The sequence below is a fragment of the Triturus cristatus genome, chromosome 9 (genome assembly GCF_964204655.1).
Source record: "Triturus cristatus chromosome 9, aTriCri1.1, whole genome shotgun sequence".
In the NCBI taxonomy this organism is placed as follows: domain Eukaryota; kingdom Metazoa; phylum Chordata; class Amphibia; order Caudata; family Salamandridae; genus Triturus; species Triturus cristatus.
The window spans coordinates 760,836,819-760,858,134 of NC_140592.1; the positions used below are offsets into that span (position 1 = coordinate 760,836,819).

Consider the following 21,316-nt stretch of genomic DNA (forward strand, 5'->3'; position numbering starts at 1 on the left):
ATTTAGTTTGTTCACTTAGCAGTGCATGTGTGACAGTTGATTTCCTTTCTGACCCATTATACAAGCTCAGATTATGTTTGCAGGATCTCATGCGAGAACCTGTATGCTTGTATTAGGCAATTTATCCTTGTACTCTACTCCTGATGTGGAGCCTTAATCTGGGTACATGTCCTGTCTCATTTGATGTGATGGGGATATTGATGCTTACTGACTCCGCTGCAGTCATTGAGAAATAAAGACTGGCGAAAGGAGGTATGGTGAAGGAAGAGCCATATTGGGCTGTGGTTCCTGAAATAGACGTTCAGGAGGAAATGTGCGTGCTGCTAATGATGACCGGTTTGAGAGAGGCTTTAGATGCAGGAAATAGGTTTGGGCTTCAGACAAAGAGGCTGCTGGGGCTACTTGGAGCACTTGAGACCCTCAAGCTTTTCCAGATTACTCCACCCACCCAGTGGTTGGAGACACTCCTGCAGGCCACACAGCAAGCAAAGGACTGTTTGTAAAAATAAATTTAAAAAAATCTGCTGCATAGTGGTTATTCTGCTGGTACGGCCTGAAGCATATTTTGGTAGACAGGTAGCACACTACTCTGTAGGTTGTCTGTGGTTGGAAGAGTGTGGGTTTATAGTGTGACATAGAAGGGGAGTGTTGTCTTGTTGTGCTGTATGAGGTACTCTTATCGAGTTGCATACATTTTGTAGTTGTGCTTTAGTGTGAAGAGGCGTGAAACCGCATGGGATGAGTGCTTGCACTTAAGAGCAAGAGTGATGAAAGGCCACAATAGAACAGGGTATTTCTGAAGCATGATTAGTAATTCAGTGGTCCGTTGGTTTTGTCAGATGAGACATCCAGTCCAGTGCATATAGACTGATATGGACCCAGTGAAATTCTAGGGAAGACCGATGTAGTTAAAAATACTGTGGTATGTAAAGCCTTTTCTTTTATCAGTGTTTATTCTGTGTGGATTTCATTGTTTTTTTCTTGGCGTTCTCCACACTTTTTGAAGTGCGTGCTTATCAGTGTTTGTTAAGCTGCCTAACCCCCAAAATATAGACAAATGGTGCATTGATAGGTGTCTTTTATGACCATGATTGGCCCAATAAAGATTCTTTGATGGAAAAAATTGTGTTTTTCAGTATATAGAAAACATTGTTTTTTTGCACTAATTGTTATAATATATACATATTTAATATAAAGGAAAAGTAATGCAGGGTATGTAGTGTATTCCCATTGGCAGTATGTCCAATCGACATATGTTGTATTGTTTTAAGCATAGAGGCATAGAAAGTTTGTATATGGTGAACCCACTCGCATCTCATTAGCCTTTCTCACATCTCATTACCTCACACATCTCATTATCTCATACTCCCTTTGTCAGGATCCTGTCTTGTTTTACGGGACTGTTAATGGTTTAAAAATGTAAGCATGCTATATTCAAATGTTTTAATAAACAAATTCCTGGACGCAGTTGTAGGCCATTCACCTACTCCTTATTGAATATTATGACATTTTAGAGGTAGTCCATCTTGCCATCAACAACATCAAATGCTCATGATGATTGTCCCAACACGTTTGAGGACATGGGACTGTTTAGTTGAAGTGTGAATTGCAATGAATGTGACTGTACATGGATCTGATCTGTAGAGACCAGAAGCGCTCCTCTGGATGTTCTAGCGAAGCAGTGATGTACCTGGGTTTGTCCATAGTGGTAATCCATTCCCGCCCATTGCTGTCTTCAGTCTGTACGGACTCAAGATGCATAAAACGACCAGAGCATTTGTGGAGACTCAGTTCAGTGTCATGCAGGCTAACATTAATTATGCTTAAGAAACAAATTTGCATGCCTAACCTTTTGCACGTTACCTAAATCTGAACTACAGAGGGCTTAATTCACAAAACCATTTGAATTTGTAAGTCTGTGCTCCAAGCACAAAAATGTCTGTATTTTTGTGTGGAAGGAATACGTTCCATTGTTAAATCATTTACACCCACGTAAAATTACCCCTGACCTTGTAGTTTCATACAAGAATGAATCCCATGAAGGGAGTTGGGAGTGAGCATGGTACACCATGATGGTTTGTATAACCCCACAAACCCATCAGTCTGTGGGTATTCATATACTTCCCTCTGACCCTTTTTCAGGCCGGAAAGGGTTGGAGATTTACTCCCGTCTGAGGTTGGAATAGACCTTTAGGAAGGATGGGAATGGGCAACGGAACACCTAGATGTCATACAGGTAAAAGGGGAGAGGTTTTACCATAAAAATAATATACAAAAGCACCAGCAAAAAAAGACCTGCTTTCACAAAACTTTCACAAGAGGGCACCCAGAAATATGCGACTGGCACAGCTTTCCAGATGTACGCTTTGAAAATGTTGTGATTGCATGGAAAGTATGCTGAAACTGGAGAAGATTTCCCCAAACACACGTTTATATTTTTTTTGTATAAATCAGGCCCTCCATCAACTTGACCTTAAATATAATGGGTTACCTTGTGTCCCTCAGAACCTGGGTATGCAGTTATGAGCTACAAACAGTTCTGTTGGGGGAACAAAATCTCCTCAAGGGGAATTGTAAAATAATGTTTTTCATTAAACATTAAATACTAGCAGAGTCTATAAATGATCCCTTAAACATGTGTGAAACTTCTCCTACTCAAAAAACGCAAATCTTTAAAGAACAATTATATCTAAAAACCATTGACACAACACAACCATTAACTACTTTTAAATATATTATTTTTCATATATCAAAACATGTATATCTATCTCTTTTAATATTTCTCTTTTCAACGGCTGTCTAGAGAACATAAAAAACAATACATCACATTAACATTTGCCCACTAAAGGCGGCTTTGAAACTTGCCTTTTGAGCGAACGCCTTGAGTGTGGTCCTTCGAAGGGGAGGTAACCCCTCACCTTGTAGCAGTCTTCCATTATTACTAAGCCTGGGAGTCGTTCACACTACTCTTCAGCAGTGCAGAAAGCTGTCTGGTGGCCAGTGGCCAGTGTCTGTGGGAAGCCACTGGACAAATTGGGTCACAGAGTGGCATCTATTTAAAAGTTGCGTTTCATTAATAGTGACATTAATTCGATATGACATTAAGTCGGGGTTAATTCCACAATGACTTTGATTTCTTACAGTACCCTTCTAAGTAGTCCCATTCAGAAGCTAGCCGGGCTGAGTTGTCAGCAGGTTGCCCTGTGTTAACCGATCGGGCTACTAACTCTCTCAAAGTAAAATGACAATTTGGAGGTGTTGTTGTCAGGATATATATATATATATATATATATATATATATATATATATATATATATATGTCCTACTTAAACATACAGCTCACTGCTTTCGTGCTTAATAGGCCTTCCTTAGGGTAGACTTACATGGATTGTTAAAGAAAGTGGGGGCTTTGCTATTGGGTTGCATGGCAAAGTCGAACTAGCAGTGTTACCATTGCCCTTCCAGTCTACAGTTGCAGGCTAGGAGCCATTTTGTACTTTGTCACACACAGGGTGGCACAATCAGTGCTGCAGCCTTGAGTGGACACTGTGTATTACATGCCCTGGGTACCAGATACTAGAGACTTATAAGTAAGTCAGACTCTGCCAATTGTGGGTACCCAATTCTACATACTCTATGTAAGCGGTTTGAACACTGTCACTGAGGTCTGGTTAGCAGGCCTCGGTGTACTCTGAGTCGTAAAAGCAGCAGCATCAGTCCAAAAATGTGGGGGTGAACATGCAAAAAGAGGCATTACCATACAATTTGTGTTTATTTCAAATCTTTGTAGGCCATAACATTTACATATTTGTCTCTATTGACCTAAGATGGAAGAAATGTCATTATTGCAAATCTGTTATTGGCTCTGATGTTAATCACAATGTTTTGTGTTTTCCTGTTTAGACTATGCTTTCCCTTATATTGTGCTGGTGTTATCCCTGGTTACTTTGGCCGTATACATGTCTGCATCTGAAATCGAGGTAGGAAGAAACATAGATATGCTTTTAAACACTTCTGTATTTTATCTTTGTAATGCAATTCATATATTAGTGTTAGCATGCTCACAGCACGATTTGAAGAGTACTAAGAAACAGAAAACTTACCTCCAAGGATTAAATGTTGCAAAGACTTAAGTTCCAGCATTCTTAGTAGGTCTTACTTTTGATGATTTTCCGATTTTTCTATTAAATGTATTTATTATTTTATGGCACCGCCAAAGGGCACACGTATGTTGAAGTGTCCAGTGTAAAAAGTTGTTTAGGTCTGTAATAAACATTGTGTTTATAACAATTGACAAACACAATCAGTTTTGATTGATTGAAACTGATCCATGACTGAAAGAAATAAAGGGAAATAAATGATGACACCAGTACTAGAAAAAAAAAATAATATGCACCCCTTAAAGAAAATGAATTTGGAGATCAATTGTATCCCTGATGAAAGGGAATTCTTAAGTGAAAGAGCAGTTTTGCGTCTGGAATTTGAAATCCTTATGACATTTGGGCAGTTTTAACCAGGACTCTGATGCAGCTCTCTAAATCTATCTAAAATCTTGGGTATAGCAGCAGATGGTGGATGAAGGTCTCCATAAATGAACTATGCAAGCAGCCACCCTCGATTGAAACTCTTGCTTGCAAGAACAGCCACGGTACTGTTGTACCACTTGGCTAATATGATTGTATTTTATAATAACGGACAACAGTGTGGCAGCCAAATGGAGCACAGCCTTCAGGGGAGGTGTTAACTGTAACATTGGTTGTAATAATTGGTACTGGATAGACCCAAAAAATAGAGGCGAAGTGTAAAAATGAGACCGCATATTTTATGGTTCAAATCTGTTTTATAATGTTAACAAAATCAGAACAGATGATTTAGCTGGAATCTAGCGCCTCCCTGAACAGGTGCGTTTTGAGGTTTTTCCTGAAGGGGAGGAGAGCGCATTCCTTACGGAGGTCATCGGGTAGTTTATTCCAAAGCTGCAGGAGCAGGACAGAGAGGGCTCTGCCTCCCTTGGATTTTGTATCAAACTGGGGAACTGCCAGCCGGCAGCTTCCGGCAGACTGGAGTTTACGGCCTGGGATGTAGTTTTGGAAGCGCTCTTTGATGTAGGTCGGGCCTGGCCGTAGATTGCTTTGTGGGCAATACAAAGGCCCTTGAACTATTTGGCCCTCTGCTTGATTGGGAGCCAATGAAGCTTGCACAAGAGAGGGGTCCCATGTGCCCTTCTGGGGAGCCTGAAGATCAGCCTAGCTGCATCATTCATGGTCACCTGTAGTTTGTTGGTTAGTTTTTCCGGAAGGCCGATATTTAGGGCGTTCCCGTAGTCTAATCTGGACAGGATGGTGGCTGATACTATCATTTGTAGGGCTGCCGTCAAGAGGAGAGGGGCAAGTCTCCGCATCTGTCTCAGCAGGCCAGTGCATGTACCAGTCATGGATGCAACTTGGTTGGACATAGAGAGGTCCGCATCTATCTTGATGCCCAAGCTTTTTACAGCTGTGGCCGGCGTAGGGGTTGTGCCAAGCTCTTGGGGCCAGAAACGGTCACTCCAGGGGGTTGTCTTCCTGGTGATGACTAGGACCTCAGTTTTGTCTGGGTTGACCTTTAGAGAGTTTGTGGTCATCCAGTTCACGGTGTATCTCAGAATATTTTGAACCACTGAGGGGGCCTGCTGGGAGGGGTCGATCTGGAGGATGAGCTGCGTGTCGTCCGCATAATTAAAGACTTAGCAATCGATACGCGCCAAGGCAGTTATTAGCGGCTGGAGGTAAATGTTGAAGAGGACCGGGGACAGTTCCGTGCCCTGGGGGACGCCACAAGTGAGGGCGCCCCTTTCAGACAACTGCTCCCCAAGCTGGACCCTCTGTGATCGTCCAGAAAGGAAGGACTCAAGCCACTGGTATGCCGCCCCACAGATGCCCGGCTCCGAAATGTGGGCTAGAAGCTGCGCGTGGTTGACTGTATTGAATGCTGCCGACAAGTCTAACACCACATGGGCGCATGGTTTCTTTTTGTCGGCAATGACTCTGAGCTCATCAAGTACCGATAGCATTACCAGCTCTGTGCTATTGTGGGGCCTGAAACCCGCCTGCCGCCCTTGGAGTAACCGGTGTTCCTCCAGGAAGGCTGTGAGTGTTTTTAGGGTGTGCTGCTCTAAGACTTTTGCCAGGAAGGGGAGCTGGGAAATAGATCTATAGTTTTTAAAAGTGGCAACATCAGCCCCAGGTTTTTTCAACAGGGGGGTGACCCTGGCTTCCTTCAGCCTAGTGGGAAGGTAGCCTGTCTCTAGGGAGCGATTAAGTAGGGCGAGGATCTGTCGTTCAAGACCTGGGAGGGCCATGCGAAAGATCCTTGGAGGACAGGGATCTGCCGGAGAGCCTGATTTAATATGACTCATCCGACCTGACAAAGAGGCTGGGTCAAAGTTGGGGAAAGAGAGGAGCTGGTTTGTTCGGCGTAGGGGGTGTGGGGTGCTGTTCAAGTAGTGCCAGATGCGTCTGGGTGTTCTCGATCTCAGCTAGGATGTCCGTGACCTTATGCAGAAAATAGGTCTGCAAGGTGCTGCAGTCTACTGGTGAGGCTGTAGATCCTATTGTTGACTTCTGGCTGAGCTCTTTTAGTATTTTAAAAGTCTTTGTTTGATGCAGCCATGATTCATGCCTCATAGTATTCAGCCTTCCTGGTCATAATGGCCTTTTTGTATGAGGTAAGCAAGAGTTTGTAGGCAGCCAGATCGGGTTGGCTATCACTGCATTGCTGCATTTAAAGGCTGTGTCCAAACACCCAAGTGGTGATAACATTCTTTGAAGAGCACCATAACATACAGTGAAAACGTGATGCCAACTATCCTCTTCCCCAAACACCTTTTAGCTCGCTCCTCTGTAGTGTGTTCAGGAAGTCTTCTGTAGTGTGTTCAGGTAGTTCCTACACTACGTTGGACTCCGGCACAGACTGGTTGGCTTTCAGCCACTGTACATGTGTCATCTGGCACTGTGGTCAGGCGCAGCAAACCAAGAAACCAGTGGCATGTCAGTTTGCAAAATTCTGCAGAGAGCAGAGCTATGTATGGGGCCCACAAATCTCGGTATGCATCTTCTTTTCCATACCCATGATGCTTCAAAGTCTATGCAGCTAGGCTGTGTGTTATGGGATTTTGTCTGAACCCCAGTGAGCGAATATCATCTGAAGTGCCCGATGAGTGCCATGTCGATATGCCAACCTTGTTTGGATTGCAGGGATGTGAACACAGGGTTAGGGCGCCCCCGGAGATTGTAGGCCGGAAAGCGCAGGAGTAGCGTGTACAATTAGGTATGTGTATCTTTAAGGACTTTGTCCCAATAGTGCGTCCGCTTCGGGCAGCCCCACAAAACCTGTGTGTGTTTGTGTACTTGGAGCTCCATAGCTCCTCCAACAGTCCTCACTGTAAATGGGGTTGCCCCTGTATATTCTGACTGGTGTGAGATACCAGTAGTTGATGAATTCTGAGGCGGTTTCTACACTTGCTGGGTTGCGTGCTGTAAGCCGCGCTCTATATATTTCAGAGGAGGTTTCTACACTTGCTGGGTAGAGTGCTGTATGCCGCACTCTATAACATATATGTCCCCCTCTATATGTTCTGGGAAGTCCCAGTTCTTGTTCCCATCGCCTCTGCCCCGGTGTCTTCTCCTCGGTTGGCACAAGAAAGCGTGATTCAGCGCTAATACATTTACCCCCTTCTTTGAGAAGGAACCATTTTTCGAAGGAAGTGAGGGCCTTCTGGGCCTCCCGTTGTACATTGGGTTGAGTGACCTAGTATCTGAGCTGTAGGTAACAAAGGCACTCGCAGCAATTAAAGGTAGACTATGTGCTTCCCGAAACTAAGGGGATGGGTCCGTCCGCATGAAAGAGGTACCCAATAGATATTCATCTGGTGTGTTTTTATGCAGAGAAAGGTATGGGGTGGAGTCCAGGAGTGAGGTGCGGGTTTCATAATTAGAGCTTCAGTGGCGAGGGGAAAGTGGTTAACCCCTTTGGAACAACCACTCTATCCCAAACCACAAGGGTAGCTCTAGTGACTGACGAGGAGTACAGACCCCCACTCTTTATGTTTTTGGTGAAGCTGTGGAATTTTCCAAAGGTGTTCTCCCGCTATCACCCGGTCCATAAAGCACCAGTACTCTACAGTCTCCTGGCGAGTCCATTCAACCAAGAAACGGAGCTGTGATGCTTGATAGAAGAGCGTGAGGCTAGGGACTCCCTTGCCAACCTCTACAGCGTGGTGTTGGATCTGGTTGCGATGCATACAAGGGTACTTGACCGCCCAGACGAATCGGTTACGTTCCGTCTGCAGTGATCTAAGCACACCTGCCAGTTGAGTCAATGGAAGGACCTGGAATAAGAAGAATAGGGCTGTAGGGAGTATCGTCCTTTTGAGTGCTGCTATTTTGCCTAACCACGAGAGGTGATATTGTTTCCACTGGGCAAGATCTGCTCTGATCTGCGGAAGCAGGATGCGGTAAATGAAACGCGCTGTGTCGAAGTACGTGATTGAGGAGTCAGCCCATGTTAGAGGGTAAGCAGAAGCCAATTGTACTATTGGGGGGAGCGCGACCGAAAGATTGAGAGCCTGTGACTTTTGGAGGTTGATGTTAAAGTACGATGCTCTTCCGAACCGCTATTGTTCTTACAAGAAGGCCAGTAGGGAATGTAGAGGGTTGTCCAGTGCCACCAGCACATCGTCTACATAAGGACTTATGGTGTGCTTGTTCCCCCTAATCTCACTTTAGCAATCCATGGGCCCTCTTTAAATCTTTATGCCATGGTCTCCACGTATAGGGTGAACAGAAGGGGGGGGGATAGAAGAGAATGTTTGTGCGTCCCCCTCCATATAGAGAAGGAGGTTGATTGACCCTAGCCGCTGCCCTTGGGTTGCTATAGCTGTTGAGTATCTACTTGTGGAACTTGGGCCCTAAGCCGAAGTGGTCCAGAGTGACTTCCAGGTAAGGCCAATGCACCATGTCAAATGCCTTTTCGGTGTCTATAGCCAGCAGCATCACCTCCCGTTGTGAATGCTTAGCATCGCATTTTCCTCGCGTTGTTGATGGGGGATAAGCCTGAACTGCTCCACCAGTCCTGGCATAAGGAGATTAAGTCTCAGTGCCAGGATACTAGTGAATAGTTTGGCATCCACATTTATAAGTGAGATGGGGCGGTAGCAGTTGCAACAGCGCTGGTCTTTCCTGGGTTTGGGGATCACGGAGATCGTGGCTTCTAGCATAGAGAGTGGTAGGGCCCCTGTATGCATGAAGGGATTAAAGTTTCAAGTGTGAGAAAGCGGAGATCACTTCTTCGATTCATAAAGGTTTATCTGGGGACTCTGCCTATTGTGAAGTCAGCCGGAGGGTGCAGGAGCCCTGAAGGTACTCATGCAAGTTCATTGAGGGTGTGGGTTAACGGCTAGGGCGCCGACTTGGAGGCTGGAGAACCAGGCCCGAGTCTGTTGAGTGTGGATGGCCTCCATTCTATCTCCCTGGCGTTTTGCTTGTAGTTACAGGTGAGTAATTTGCTGAACAGGGAAGACCTCTAAGGTGAGTAATTTGCTGAACAGGGAAGACCTCTAAGGGCTGCCATCCTTAGAGGCCCTTATACACACACACTGCCATTGCAGGCTGCGTGTTTTGGCGCAGAACAAAGTGAAGAGTCGACATGGCACACTGTGTGCCATGCCTACAACCCACTCCCCTGGTATAAATCAGTCACCCCTCTAGCTGGGTGCCCTATGCCAGTGGTGAGGGTACAGGTGCATGAGCCCTCTACCTCTACAGTGTCAGAATGCAGTGCTACCATTAAGAGTATATGGTGCTGGGAGCTTGTCATTACGAACTCCACAGCACCATAATGGCTACACTGAAAACTGAGAAGTTTGGTATCAAACTTCTCAGCACATTAAACCCACACTGATGGCTGTGTGGGATTGAATGAAAAATGCACCAGAGGGCATCCTAGAGATATCCCCGGAAAAACGACCAGCCTCTGGTGGGTTCCCTGACTGGTACACACCAGCCTGCCACCACGAGACATGTTTCTGGACCCCTAGGGTGGGAACCTTCGCTCCCTGAGCCCAGAAACTAAGCCTTTCCTGGGCGGAGGTGGTCTCACCTCCCCCAGGCCAGGAAGAACCATCTGTGGCAGGGGAGCTTCAAAGGCCAGGCAGCCTTTGTAATGTGACCCCCAGCCTCTCCTTCTATCAGGAGCAGGCCCCCTTGCTGTCTCCCCTCCTTTTTGGCAGGCAGACAGGCGGAAAAAACTAGCCAGCCCAGAAGGTGTGCCCATCTGTCAATTCCACCCCTCAGGTGGGGAAGGCGGGGTGAAGCCCACTCTTCAGTGCCCGCCATCAATCATGATTAGGGATTGTGCTCACTCCCCCACGTGGGGTGAGCACACCAAGGGTGTAGTTACCTAAGGTCAGTAGCCCATTGGCTACTGAACTCGAGAACCCTATAAAACCCCCCTAAATACAGTATTTAGGGGGCAGCCCTGAACCAAGAAGGCAGATTCCCGCAACCTAAGAAGAAAAGGGACGAAAGAAGACGCCCAGCAGAGGAGACTGCAGAGAACAACTAACTTGGTCCCAGCCCTACCAGCCCATCTGCAGTTTTCAGAGATCCTGCGCCAAAAATTGTCTTGTCCTGCAGCCAGCAACCTCCGAAACCCCTGGGAGGACTGAATGCCTTCAACAAAGACCAGATCTCATGTAAGCAGCAGCTCTGTTTAGAAGAAACCCCAAAGAAAGACTCAGAGCCTGCTGAGGAAAAAGAAACCCGACACCTGGAACCACCACTGCCCCCCCCCCCCCCCCCCCCAACCGCGAGTGGCCCAGTAAGGTGAAATCCAACCTCAAAAGACACCCCTGCATCCAGCCGCCCTGCGCCCTGGAGAAGAGAACCCGAGATGCACCTACATCCCTGAGCCCTTCAACTTACCTGCCCAGCTGCGGGTTACTCCTGGAAGTCTTCCTGGACCGAGCCTGCAGCTGAAAACCAAAACCGAAAATCCCCATTGAAGACAACTGGGCATCCTACGCCAAACCAACACCCTGCACCCAGCCGCCCCTGCGCCGCTGAGGGTGCACTTTTGGTGCTAAACCGGATCTCCTTTTGCCCTGAGCCTAACACCAGGAGCTTGGTTCCCACAACCTTGTGGCCTGCTCGTCAGCAGGCACCAACCGGAGGCCCCCTTGGATAACATTGGCCATCAGCACTCTGCACCCGGCCGCCCTAATGCCGCTGAGGGTGTAAGGAGAGTGAATCCTTGATGATGGGGGAACCCTGAGTCTACCCCCAGAACCTCAACTCCCGCTACCAAATAATTACCTCAAACCCGATATCACGATTTTCCTCCATAGGATAACATTGACTGTTTATCTTGGAAATGTTTGGAGTTTGAGAACCTAAATACATTCTTTAAAATTGTACTATTTAACAAAAACGATTTTACTTAACGGTTTACAGGAAATGTCCCAGAGTAGTATCCAGGTATACTACTCTGAGTAGGAAAAGTAATCTAAAAAGTAACTTGCCTGTTATTTTACTGAAAAGTCCATTCAAGTCTATGTACTGTATTTACAAAGTATTGCATTTCTCTGCAACCATACTGTAAGTCAAAACAAAGTGCATATACAATTACAATTCAAACTGTTTACAAACTGCATTACTACTGTAAAGTATTTATTGCTTACCTGTGCTGGGCTTGCTTGGTTCTAGAAAATAAAATTACTAAAAGAATATTTTTATACAAAAACAATTGGTCTGAAGTTCAGTCTTTGAGTGTGTGAATTCATTTGTTGACTGAGTGTGTACAACAAATGCTTAACACTGTCCTCTGATACTGCCTTACTGCTCGACCACACTACCACAAATAGAGCGTGAGGTGCTATCTAACTTTACCTCTGCCTACCTTTGGGAATCCACTGGACTCTGTGCGCACTATACTTCACTTTGCTATAGTATACACAGAGCCAGCTTCCTACACATCGGTTTTATGGCCAGGGGTGCGTGGAAGGCCTTTCTGCATAAGTCCTGAACCCTCACCTCCTGCAGCCACTTCAAGCTTCCCTCCATGAGGGCTCCTGTCTGTCCATAGCGCTGACCGGACCGGTTTAGTTCATTACTCATCACCTAACTAAGATACCTCCAATCAGAACAGCCTGGTCTGGTGATTCTTGGGTCGCCAATAGAGCTTTTTTTAGACATCACTCCTGATTGGCACTCTGGGCTTAGATAGAGGTGCTTGTGGGAATGAGTACCCCACCCCCACCTATTTGTACGTGGTTTGCAAGTAGCTTTCCTATATTTCAGCTACGTTGTCCCTCTAAAGGATCGGGAGAAAAGGATGGCCACCCCTTCTGTCTGCTGGGTTGGAAGAAAAATGTAGGTGCGGACATTGGTGGAATTTTAAGCTATGGTAGTCTTGGGACACCTGATGCATCTCCTAAAGGAGGTAGATCTTACCCCCCCCCCCCCCCCCCCACCCCTATTGTGTTCTCGGTAGGACATCCCACTTTCCCCTTGAACAGGTTATTGAGCTCTCAAACATGTGGTAAATTTAATTACCTAGACTTAATTTATGCGGTAAAATTAAATAAGAATAACTCAGTAAAAATAAGAGGCAGAATCCGTGGCATTTGAGGTCTAAAAATGGGTTTATTCCTTACAAAGGAATTGGTTCGAACCAGGCAATCGTATTCCGTCACCACTAAGGTTCGGGAAGGGATAGAGCAATACTTTATTGACAGGTTGTCATATATATAGTCAATGCATTACAGTAAAGACATATGCAGAAGGCGTGACAGTTGAGAAGAGAGATAAGAATACACATACGTAATGAATCAAGGCGTTACAATATGCGTGTACTTAGAAACGTCATTATGATGATGACACAGGTGGGTGGATCCATAAAAGAATCCTGCTAAGTCAGCAGAAATACATGGCAGAGATGTGCGCGCAGTAGCATGACGTGTGTTTGACGTGTAACTGGAGGGTGAAGGGGACTTGACATTTAGCCCTACATGAGGAGACAGAAGTCTGGGATGTCAGAACAACCTAATCCTAAATCGTATCTAATATCTTGTGTTTAAGGAACTGTATTATCTGGAAGGGAAGGTCTCTCAGGCAGAGGCTATCCTATACTGACTTCTAGTGCGTGTATAAGCGTCTATGTGTCTACATGAGATGCGAGGGGGCATGGGCCTACCATGGCAACAAAAGCCATGAATTACTTGCACGGAGACAGTAAGGCCGGGCCCTTTGCTCTGTAGCTGGAAGGATGTTTACCTAAACTACTAGACAGGAATGCATTTCTCGAGGAGTGGAGCAGATAACTTGAAGGCTGAATACAGTCTTGGCAGGCAACAGGCCGGGCCAGGCACCGTTAGCCGCGCAGGAAGTAAGACGAAGGTCATGGATACAGATGCAGGTCCAGGCTGGAGCATTCAGAGGCAGAAGGCAGGAAAAGCTCGATGGCAGAATTCAGGGCCTACCTTGCCAGGACTGAGAAACGTGAAAAGTATACCATATAAAGACGGTGGCAAGGCATACTTAGGAACGGAATATTCGACCCATTCATGGCGGATCTGAAAGAGGACATGTTGACGTTGGACGCATATGTATTTGCGTCTTCATGGCTTGAAGTGGAGGGAACATACATGTACTTGTAGCATATACATGGAGCCGTTGGGGTCTAAGATAGGGGACACAATTGATCATAAAAATTCATATTTCCTCATTCCCTCCTTGTCCCCTACGGACCCTTCATGAAATATCGATCCTCAGGAATCCATCAATCTGTTCATGTAACATCATTTGCTCTTCTTTCTTCTTCCGGGATTTTGAACGAGAACTTGAATGTGGAATACATGATGTGGCACACAGGCCGCAAATCGCTGGTCCACATTGTAGACACAGGCAGCAACTGAATACTATGAGAAGGGCAATACCTAGGAAGGATAGGACTTTCCATCCCCAGGCTGACAACATGCTCCAGAACCAACCGGACCACGTCCAGGTGCCTGGATTCTGATGTATCTGGCTTGCAATCTTATGAAGACGAGTTATGGCTTTATATACGGATGGCGCGTTTTCTGGAATGAAAACACAGCAACTTGATCCGATGACTCTACAGGCTCCGCCCCTATCGGCCAGGATGACGTCAAGGACAAGACGATTTTGGAGAACAACAATCCGCATCGCAGACTGCTCCTCTGTTAAGTTGCCTAGGGCAGAGGTAGTTTCATTCACTACTGCTTCAAGGGTTCTGGATAATCTGCGTATCAGTTTACTATTAGAGACAACACCTATGTAGGGAAAGAGACCTTTATTGAAGTCTGTATATTGTTCCCATGCTGTTTCAGTGTAGTCGACAATCGGGAGATCTCTCTGGGGTCTATTGTGTACTAGATGGGTATTTCTATGATAATCAGGAGGGGCTAGGAAAACAGGTGGCAGAAGGAATGCAATGTAACAGGTACCATCCCAATCTAGAGGTAAGCGTATATATGCGGTATGACCACAAATGAAGTAGGAATGACGAGAAGCTCTAAATGTAGACTTGCCTTTATCACTGAATTCGATCACAGTAGTACATTTACTATGACCCAGGTGTACTGAACCATTCTTTCTTACACATAATTCACCTTTGACTGGTAATACGGACATAGCAGGCAAGACTGATGCGGCTTCGGATTCAACATTCAGAATCATGAGGTTAAGTGTAAAGTTACCTAATCCATATACTTCGTTTTCTAGATCAGTTCCTGTCCTTTTGGGAAGTCCCTCCTTGTTAGGGTAGCAGGCTTTAAGCAAAACTAAGTTCAGGTTTCCCCATACCCAGTTGCTCTGGTAAACTACGGTATTTGAATCTAAAGAATTAATCAAACTAAACCATGCACCACAGGAACCATTGTGTGTGAATGGATAAGGAAAGAGAGGCAGAACTCCCTTGTATTTCTGATAGGGAGGGAGTCGGCCACATATCCAACAATTTGTAGCGTTGTTGGCTTGATGGGAGTGATGTAACATATTAATGAATGTGTTGTTGCGCAGCGCAAGTCTATAAGGCAACTCATGTGAAGGTAATTCGCTAAAGGAATGTTCGGCAGTAACATTGTAAGCAGAATGAGCACGCTTGAAAATAGGATAGTATATGTGCAACAGTATACTTGCAGCAATAATCAGAAGATTTAGAAAAAACATAATCAACAATGTCACTATACAGTGACTATGAAGTAATTTACAATATGCGCGTTTTTTGAGCTGTTTTTGTCTATCTCTCTCTCGATTTCGGTCTAGAGGATACATGTCAGAGACTAATTTAACCGATTCACCTAGGAGAGGACTTAAACAATCAAATTGTCTGACTTGCTAGACCTTAGTTTCAGTTTATAGTTTTGGGAAGCAGTGTTCTCGACCAGGGGAAGTTTTGAATCAGTCTGTGGAGGGGGGCAGGGCTGAGAGTTCAAATCAGAAGGTAGTCCATGAAATTTCTTGATATGGCTCGAGTGTAGCCAACCCTTGAGACCCTCAACCTTCACTGCTGTCCTCGTGGTCAGAAGTACCAATTTCGGCGTTTGCCAGCGAGGCTCCAGCGGGCTCCTCCTGTCGAAATTTCTTATGAAGACAAAATCTCCGGGAACCACTTCATGGGGCTTCACCTCGGTATTGTCAGGAAAGGCTGCAGCTACCTGTGAACGGCAAGATTGTAGTGCAGACATCAAGGAAGCAAGGTAATCTGTCAGCATATTACAATCAACATCAGTGATTTTACGAGGTATAGGCGTCCCCCACATATTTGGTGGCCTACCGAAGACCACCTCGTACGGGGATAGCCCTGTTCGAGAATGTGCTATCATTCTCATGTAAAATAGTGCAACTGGTAAGGCTACTATCCAGTCGACGCCTTTCTCTCTACAGATTTTAGAGAGTCGAATTTTCAGAGTCTGGTTATGACGTTCCACGAGACCTGCTGCCTCGGGATGCCGGACACAGTGGAATTTCCATTGATAACCTAACAGGAGTGAAATGTGTTTCATTAGCTCGGATGAGAACGGTTGGCCGTTATCTGAATACACGATACGGGGCAAACCATACCGTGGGAAGAATTCACGAACCAGCTGCTTGGCAGTGGTCGGGGCAGTGTAATCTGAGACTGGATATGCTTCTGTCCAACGGGAAAGAGCGCATACAACTACGAGGACATATTTGAATCCTCGACATCGTTCCATCTGGATATAATCCATCTGGAGGACTTCAAAAGGGTGATCAGGAGGTTGAAATCCACCTTGCTCTACAGGTACGCCTTTACCTGGGTTGAACTGACAACAAATCATGCAAGTACGGACTTTCTGTTTGGCTGCAGCTCGTAAGTGTTTATCAACCCAAATGTTTTGAATACTGTCTAACATAGCTTTCTCTCCTAGATGTGCTGGACTATGTATTGTATTAATGATAACTTGAACCATTGAGTCAGGGAGAAACCATGTAGATTTTCCCTTCGTCATCCATCCCTGATCTGTTTGGATCCCTCCTAGTTCAGTCCATTTCTTGATTTCCTCTGGCGTAGCATGTGTCTGTATGTCGATTACATCAAGGGCGGGATCCTTAACTGTCATGCAGTGTGTCGACGTCTGAACTATTGGCTTTGTCAAGTCAGTTGCATGGGTCCGATTCTGTGCTGTTTGCTTAGCCGTTCGATCTGCTAGGTCGTTACCCTGGGAAATGATATCGGTGACTTTTGTATGAGCCTTGCACTTCATGATAGATATCGAAGTAGGCAGATGTATTGCATCTAACAGAGCTTGAATAAGGGGACCGTGTTGAATGTTGGCACCGTGAGAAGTCAAATAACCTCTCTCTCGCCAAAGGACTCCGAAGTCGTGTACAACTCCGAATGCATAACGTGAATCTGTGTATATGTTGACTCTTTTATTTTTGGCTTGAATACAGGCTTGTGTCAGAGCGATGAGCTCTGCTGCTTGAGCTGACAATGTGTCAATACAATTTGTTTCAATAACTTCGGTGTCTGTCGTGACTGCGTAAGCGGCCACTAATTCTCCTGTACTTGTTCTCATGCATGAACCATCCACATAAAGTGTCAGGTCTGGATCTGGTAATGGAATGTCTGTCAAGTCTTGTCTGGGTTTCGTCGTAATAGTAATGACTTCAATACAATCATGTGCCAATGGGTCTGTTCCACTTAATGGCAAAAGTGTGGCAGGATTTAATGTACTACAGCGTCTGATTTCTATGTGTGGCTGAAATAATGTTAATTCGTAACCTGTCAGTCGTGCTATAGTCAAATGCTGAGTCTGAGTTCTGTTTAAAAGAACTTCCACGGAATGTGGAACTTGCACTGTCAATTGATGTCCTAATACTATGGAATCGCTTTGTCTGATTGCTAAAGCTGTTGCTGCGACTGATTTCAGGCATGTAGGCAGAGCCTGAGCTACTGGATCTAATGTGCTAGAAAAGTAAGCACACGGCTTGTGTGAACCTGCTTGTTCCTGAGTGAGTACTGACAAGGCAGTACCTTCGCGTTCTGTAACAAAGAGTGTAAAAGGCTTACTGTAACATGGTGTCGCTAAAACAGGTGCTTGACATAAGGCTTTCTTTAAGTCTTCAAAAGCTTGTGTATGTGCCTGGGTCCAAGGGAGGACAGTCGAAGTCGCTGCCTCCTGGGTTGTCAACCGAATGAGTGGCTTTACTAGAAATGCATATTGGGGAATCCATTGTCTACAGTATGAAGTGAGACCTATGAAGGCCCGCACCTCCTTTTGTGTCTTGGGTGGTGGCATGTTTATAATTAACTGGATGCGATCAGGTGTGAGCTGTCTCCCCCCCTTGGACAGCAAGTGCCCAAGGTACACAACTTGCTGAACACAAAATTGCAGCTTCGAAGGGGACACCTTGTGCCCCTTGTCGGCCAGAAAATGTAAAACCGTCAGTGATGCTTTTTCACATTCGGGTTCGCTTCGGGCGGTGATCAGCAGATCATCGACATACTGAAGCAGGGCAGTGTTAACAGGCATGTGGATACTGTCAAGTTGTCTTTTCAGTGCTTGGCTATAGATGCTGGGGCTTTCTGTGAATCCTTGAGGTGCGCGTGCAAATTTGAAGCTTCGTCCATTTAAACTAAATCCGAACAAATATTGGCTTTCCGGATCAATTGGGACGCTAAAGAAGGCGTTTTTGAGGTCAATTACAGTAAAGAACGTTGCTTCTGAATCAATAGCTGTCAATAGTGAAGAGATATCTGGAACCACGGGATATTGTGGTACAATGCATTTATTCAATTCGCGCAGATCAATAATCGATACACTGGGGGTGCTTTTGGATCAGTTCGTTTAAGAATTGGAATAATAGGAGAATTACACACATTGGAGTCCGTTTCCACAACCACTCCTTGTGCAATGAGCTCGTCAATGATTTGCAGCAAAGCCACTACAGCATCTGGAGGTAACTTGTATTGTCGGATTCGTGGTAATACCACTCCTGCTTTGAGTGTGACCCGATATGGTGTAATATGCATACAACCTACGTCAGTGGGGCCTTGTGCCCATAAATGTGCAGGGACATTCTGTAACCGGTGATCCATGTCTCTAAAGACATAGTGACCTTTAAAGTCACGCAAAAATAGTCGTACCCCCTCCGGGGAACAACATATTACAGCTCCCAGAGCTTTTAGTGTCTTTATACCTAACAAGTTTTCTGGGCATGATTTTGTAAGCAATAAATCTGTAGTCCGTGTCAATGGACCAACTGCAAGAGGCAGAGGTTGCGATACTTCATTAACAATAGGTTTTCCTGAAAATCCAAGGGAAATATTCTGTGAGCCTGAGAGGGGTGCCCCTGGAACCTCGTCGTGACTTATAGTTGTTCTGCTTGCCCCTGTATCAATTAAAAACTTTCTGTCTTTCCCTAATACTTGACTATGTACATAAGGACCCTCTTGATCTACAGGTACCTCTATAAGGGGTAAGCCAACTTCCCTCTCTAGGCTGTTTCATGTGTATCGCTGATAATCTGGATAGTCATTTTGTGCATACTGGTACATCTGTTGTGTCGTGTTTTGTGTTGCGGCACTAGGCTGTGGCTGTGGTACCGCTACGGTCTGTTGTGCAGCTTGCATAGGCTGTACATTCTGAGGTACTTGTTGTTGGATCTGATCCTGTCTAGGTGGACGCGGTCTCTCCTTGGTTTTACCCGTAGAGATATTATGTTTCAGAACTGCACAATCGTTTATATAATGACCTGGCTGTTTACAATAGTTGCATGTCCCTTTAACAGGAACTGCTGAATTACTGAACTGTGTCGCACCCTTTTTATGACTGTCAGCTGGAACTGACTGGGCGACGAGCATTTTCATTTTCGTGTCTTTCATACGTCTTTGTTCGTGTTCTTCCCTAATTCTATTCTGGTGGTACTGTAACATCTGTAACATTTGTGATGGGGTATTAGCTTGCCAAGAGCTCTCTACTTTCAATACTCTATTCTTAACCTGAGACAAGGAATTTTCGACTAGTTTCGTTACAAAAAGATGTGGATATGAATCGCTACTTGCTTTCAGACCGCTATTAATACCAAAACATTTTTCAAATCGGGAATAAAAATCACTAGTGTCTTCATCGGGTTTCTGTTTGCAAGCTGAGATTGCTCCCCAGTCTTCTTTTTTCGTAGTTAATAAACGTGGCAACACTTGTACTAATAATCCTGGTAACGCTTTAGTTTTGTCTCCAAGCCCTAGGCCTGCAGTTCGGGTATTTTCTTCGTTTTCTAATGCTGTCCAATCAATCTTTTGCTCTCCCACCTCCCACTCTTTTTCTTTGAGTTTCTCGTAAATACCGGCAGGCAATAATACTTTCAATATTTTCATAATGTCAGGATAGGTATAATCACCCATGAGTAGCATGTCTTTTATTTCACGGTGAAAACCTGCTGGATCTCTGTCATGGCTGGGCACTACTTTTTTCATTTCCAATAGTTCTATTTTAGTTATAGGCGTGTACACGAACACGCGTCTAAAAGTATTATCATCATTTCTAACTGGGTGCACTTCGCGTAAGGGATTCTGTCTGTCTATGTAATACGTCTTTCTTTCCATGGAGGGAGCTGGATCGTGTTCTGGACACAGAAAGGCACTATATCTGTGTCGATGTTCTAGAATTATTTTAATTAGATCTGTACCTAGACCTCTCCATTTATTCATGAGTAGTTCTATCAGTATATCAGGAAGGGGACCAGGATCGGAGTGTTGGCCTTTATATAATATGAGGAGATGTTGTATCATGTATATACCAGCTAATCGCGGTTCGTCTGGTGAAAGATTCAAAAACGTATGTACTAGCGCATCATCACTATATTTATCAGAACTGTCAGCCCATTGTACTGCTGACCTGGCTAATTCTTGTTCATCCATAGAATCGAGTACATGGTACCCCATTCGTTCTTGAAGTATTTTATCAGTAGCCTGAAATAAGTGTTCGGGGGTCTTTGGGTTTGACATGGCTGCTTGAAAAATTCTCTTACTTTCTGGACGTATCGGACGTATTGGATTATTGAAGGATCTTCCTTTTCCTACATAAGCTATCGTCTCTCTAGCTGGTAATTGTAATTGTCCTGTTATTTCTAGTTGTTCCTCATCCCCTGAGGACTCGGTTTTATCTGCATCTGTTTCTCTTTCAGGCTGTTCTTTTTCACATATGTGTTCTACTTTTTTCCTGATCCTTCGATACATACTTTCTATACTATTCTGTTTATCATGTTTTCCGTCTGCTATATTCTGGCCCCATTTGTTAAGGGCTCTCATTTCTTCCGCATCTACACCTGGCCTATCTCTGTGTCTTATCAGGCAGTTTATGAAGAAGCGTAACAACAGTTTCTGCGTGTCCACTTTCTGGTATGCCATGGCCTCGCCAATACTTTCAGGACCTTGCCCTGTTTGGACAAAGTGATATATTTTGTCTAGATGACCAATCATTCCTGGTAGTATCATTAAATAGTTCGCAACTCGTCGTAGACGTACTGATGATAGCATCATTCTGTCGTCTTTACCTGGTACTGGATCATATCTACAATCTGTAAGAGGCTCTTTAAGTATGTCATAATTCGCTGTTTGCGGTGTACGTTGGTGTGCTAAATCCCTATAAGTCAATCGACGCACTGATGGCGGCGTATGAAAACTTCCTGTCGCACCTCCTGAGGTGCTAGGTCCAAAAGGATTCGTTGGGTGTAAGGTAGGAAGAATAGATGCAGGGAGAAGTGAAGGAACGGGCGGAAGGTTTTGAACG

At 45.1% G+C, this 21,316-nt stretch overlaps 1 protein-coding gene across 1 annotated transcript in view; it reads left to right on the top strand.

Annotated features, from left to right (window-relative positions):
- JKAMP (JNK1/MAPK8 associated membrane protein) overlaps positions 1-21,316 on the top strand; it is a 68,194-nt gene that overhangs the window by 34,996 nt on the left and 11,882 nt on the right. Inside the window, exon 6 of the mRNA XM_085626097.1 lies at positions 3,904-3,980. Coding sequence (XP_085482223.1) covers positions 3,904-3,980 — 77 coding nt within the window. The remainder of the gene's footprint in view (positions 1-3,903; positions 3,981-21,316) is intronic.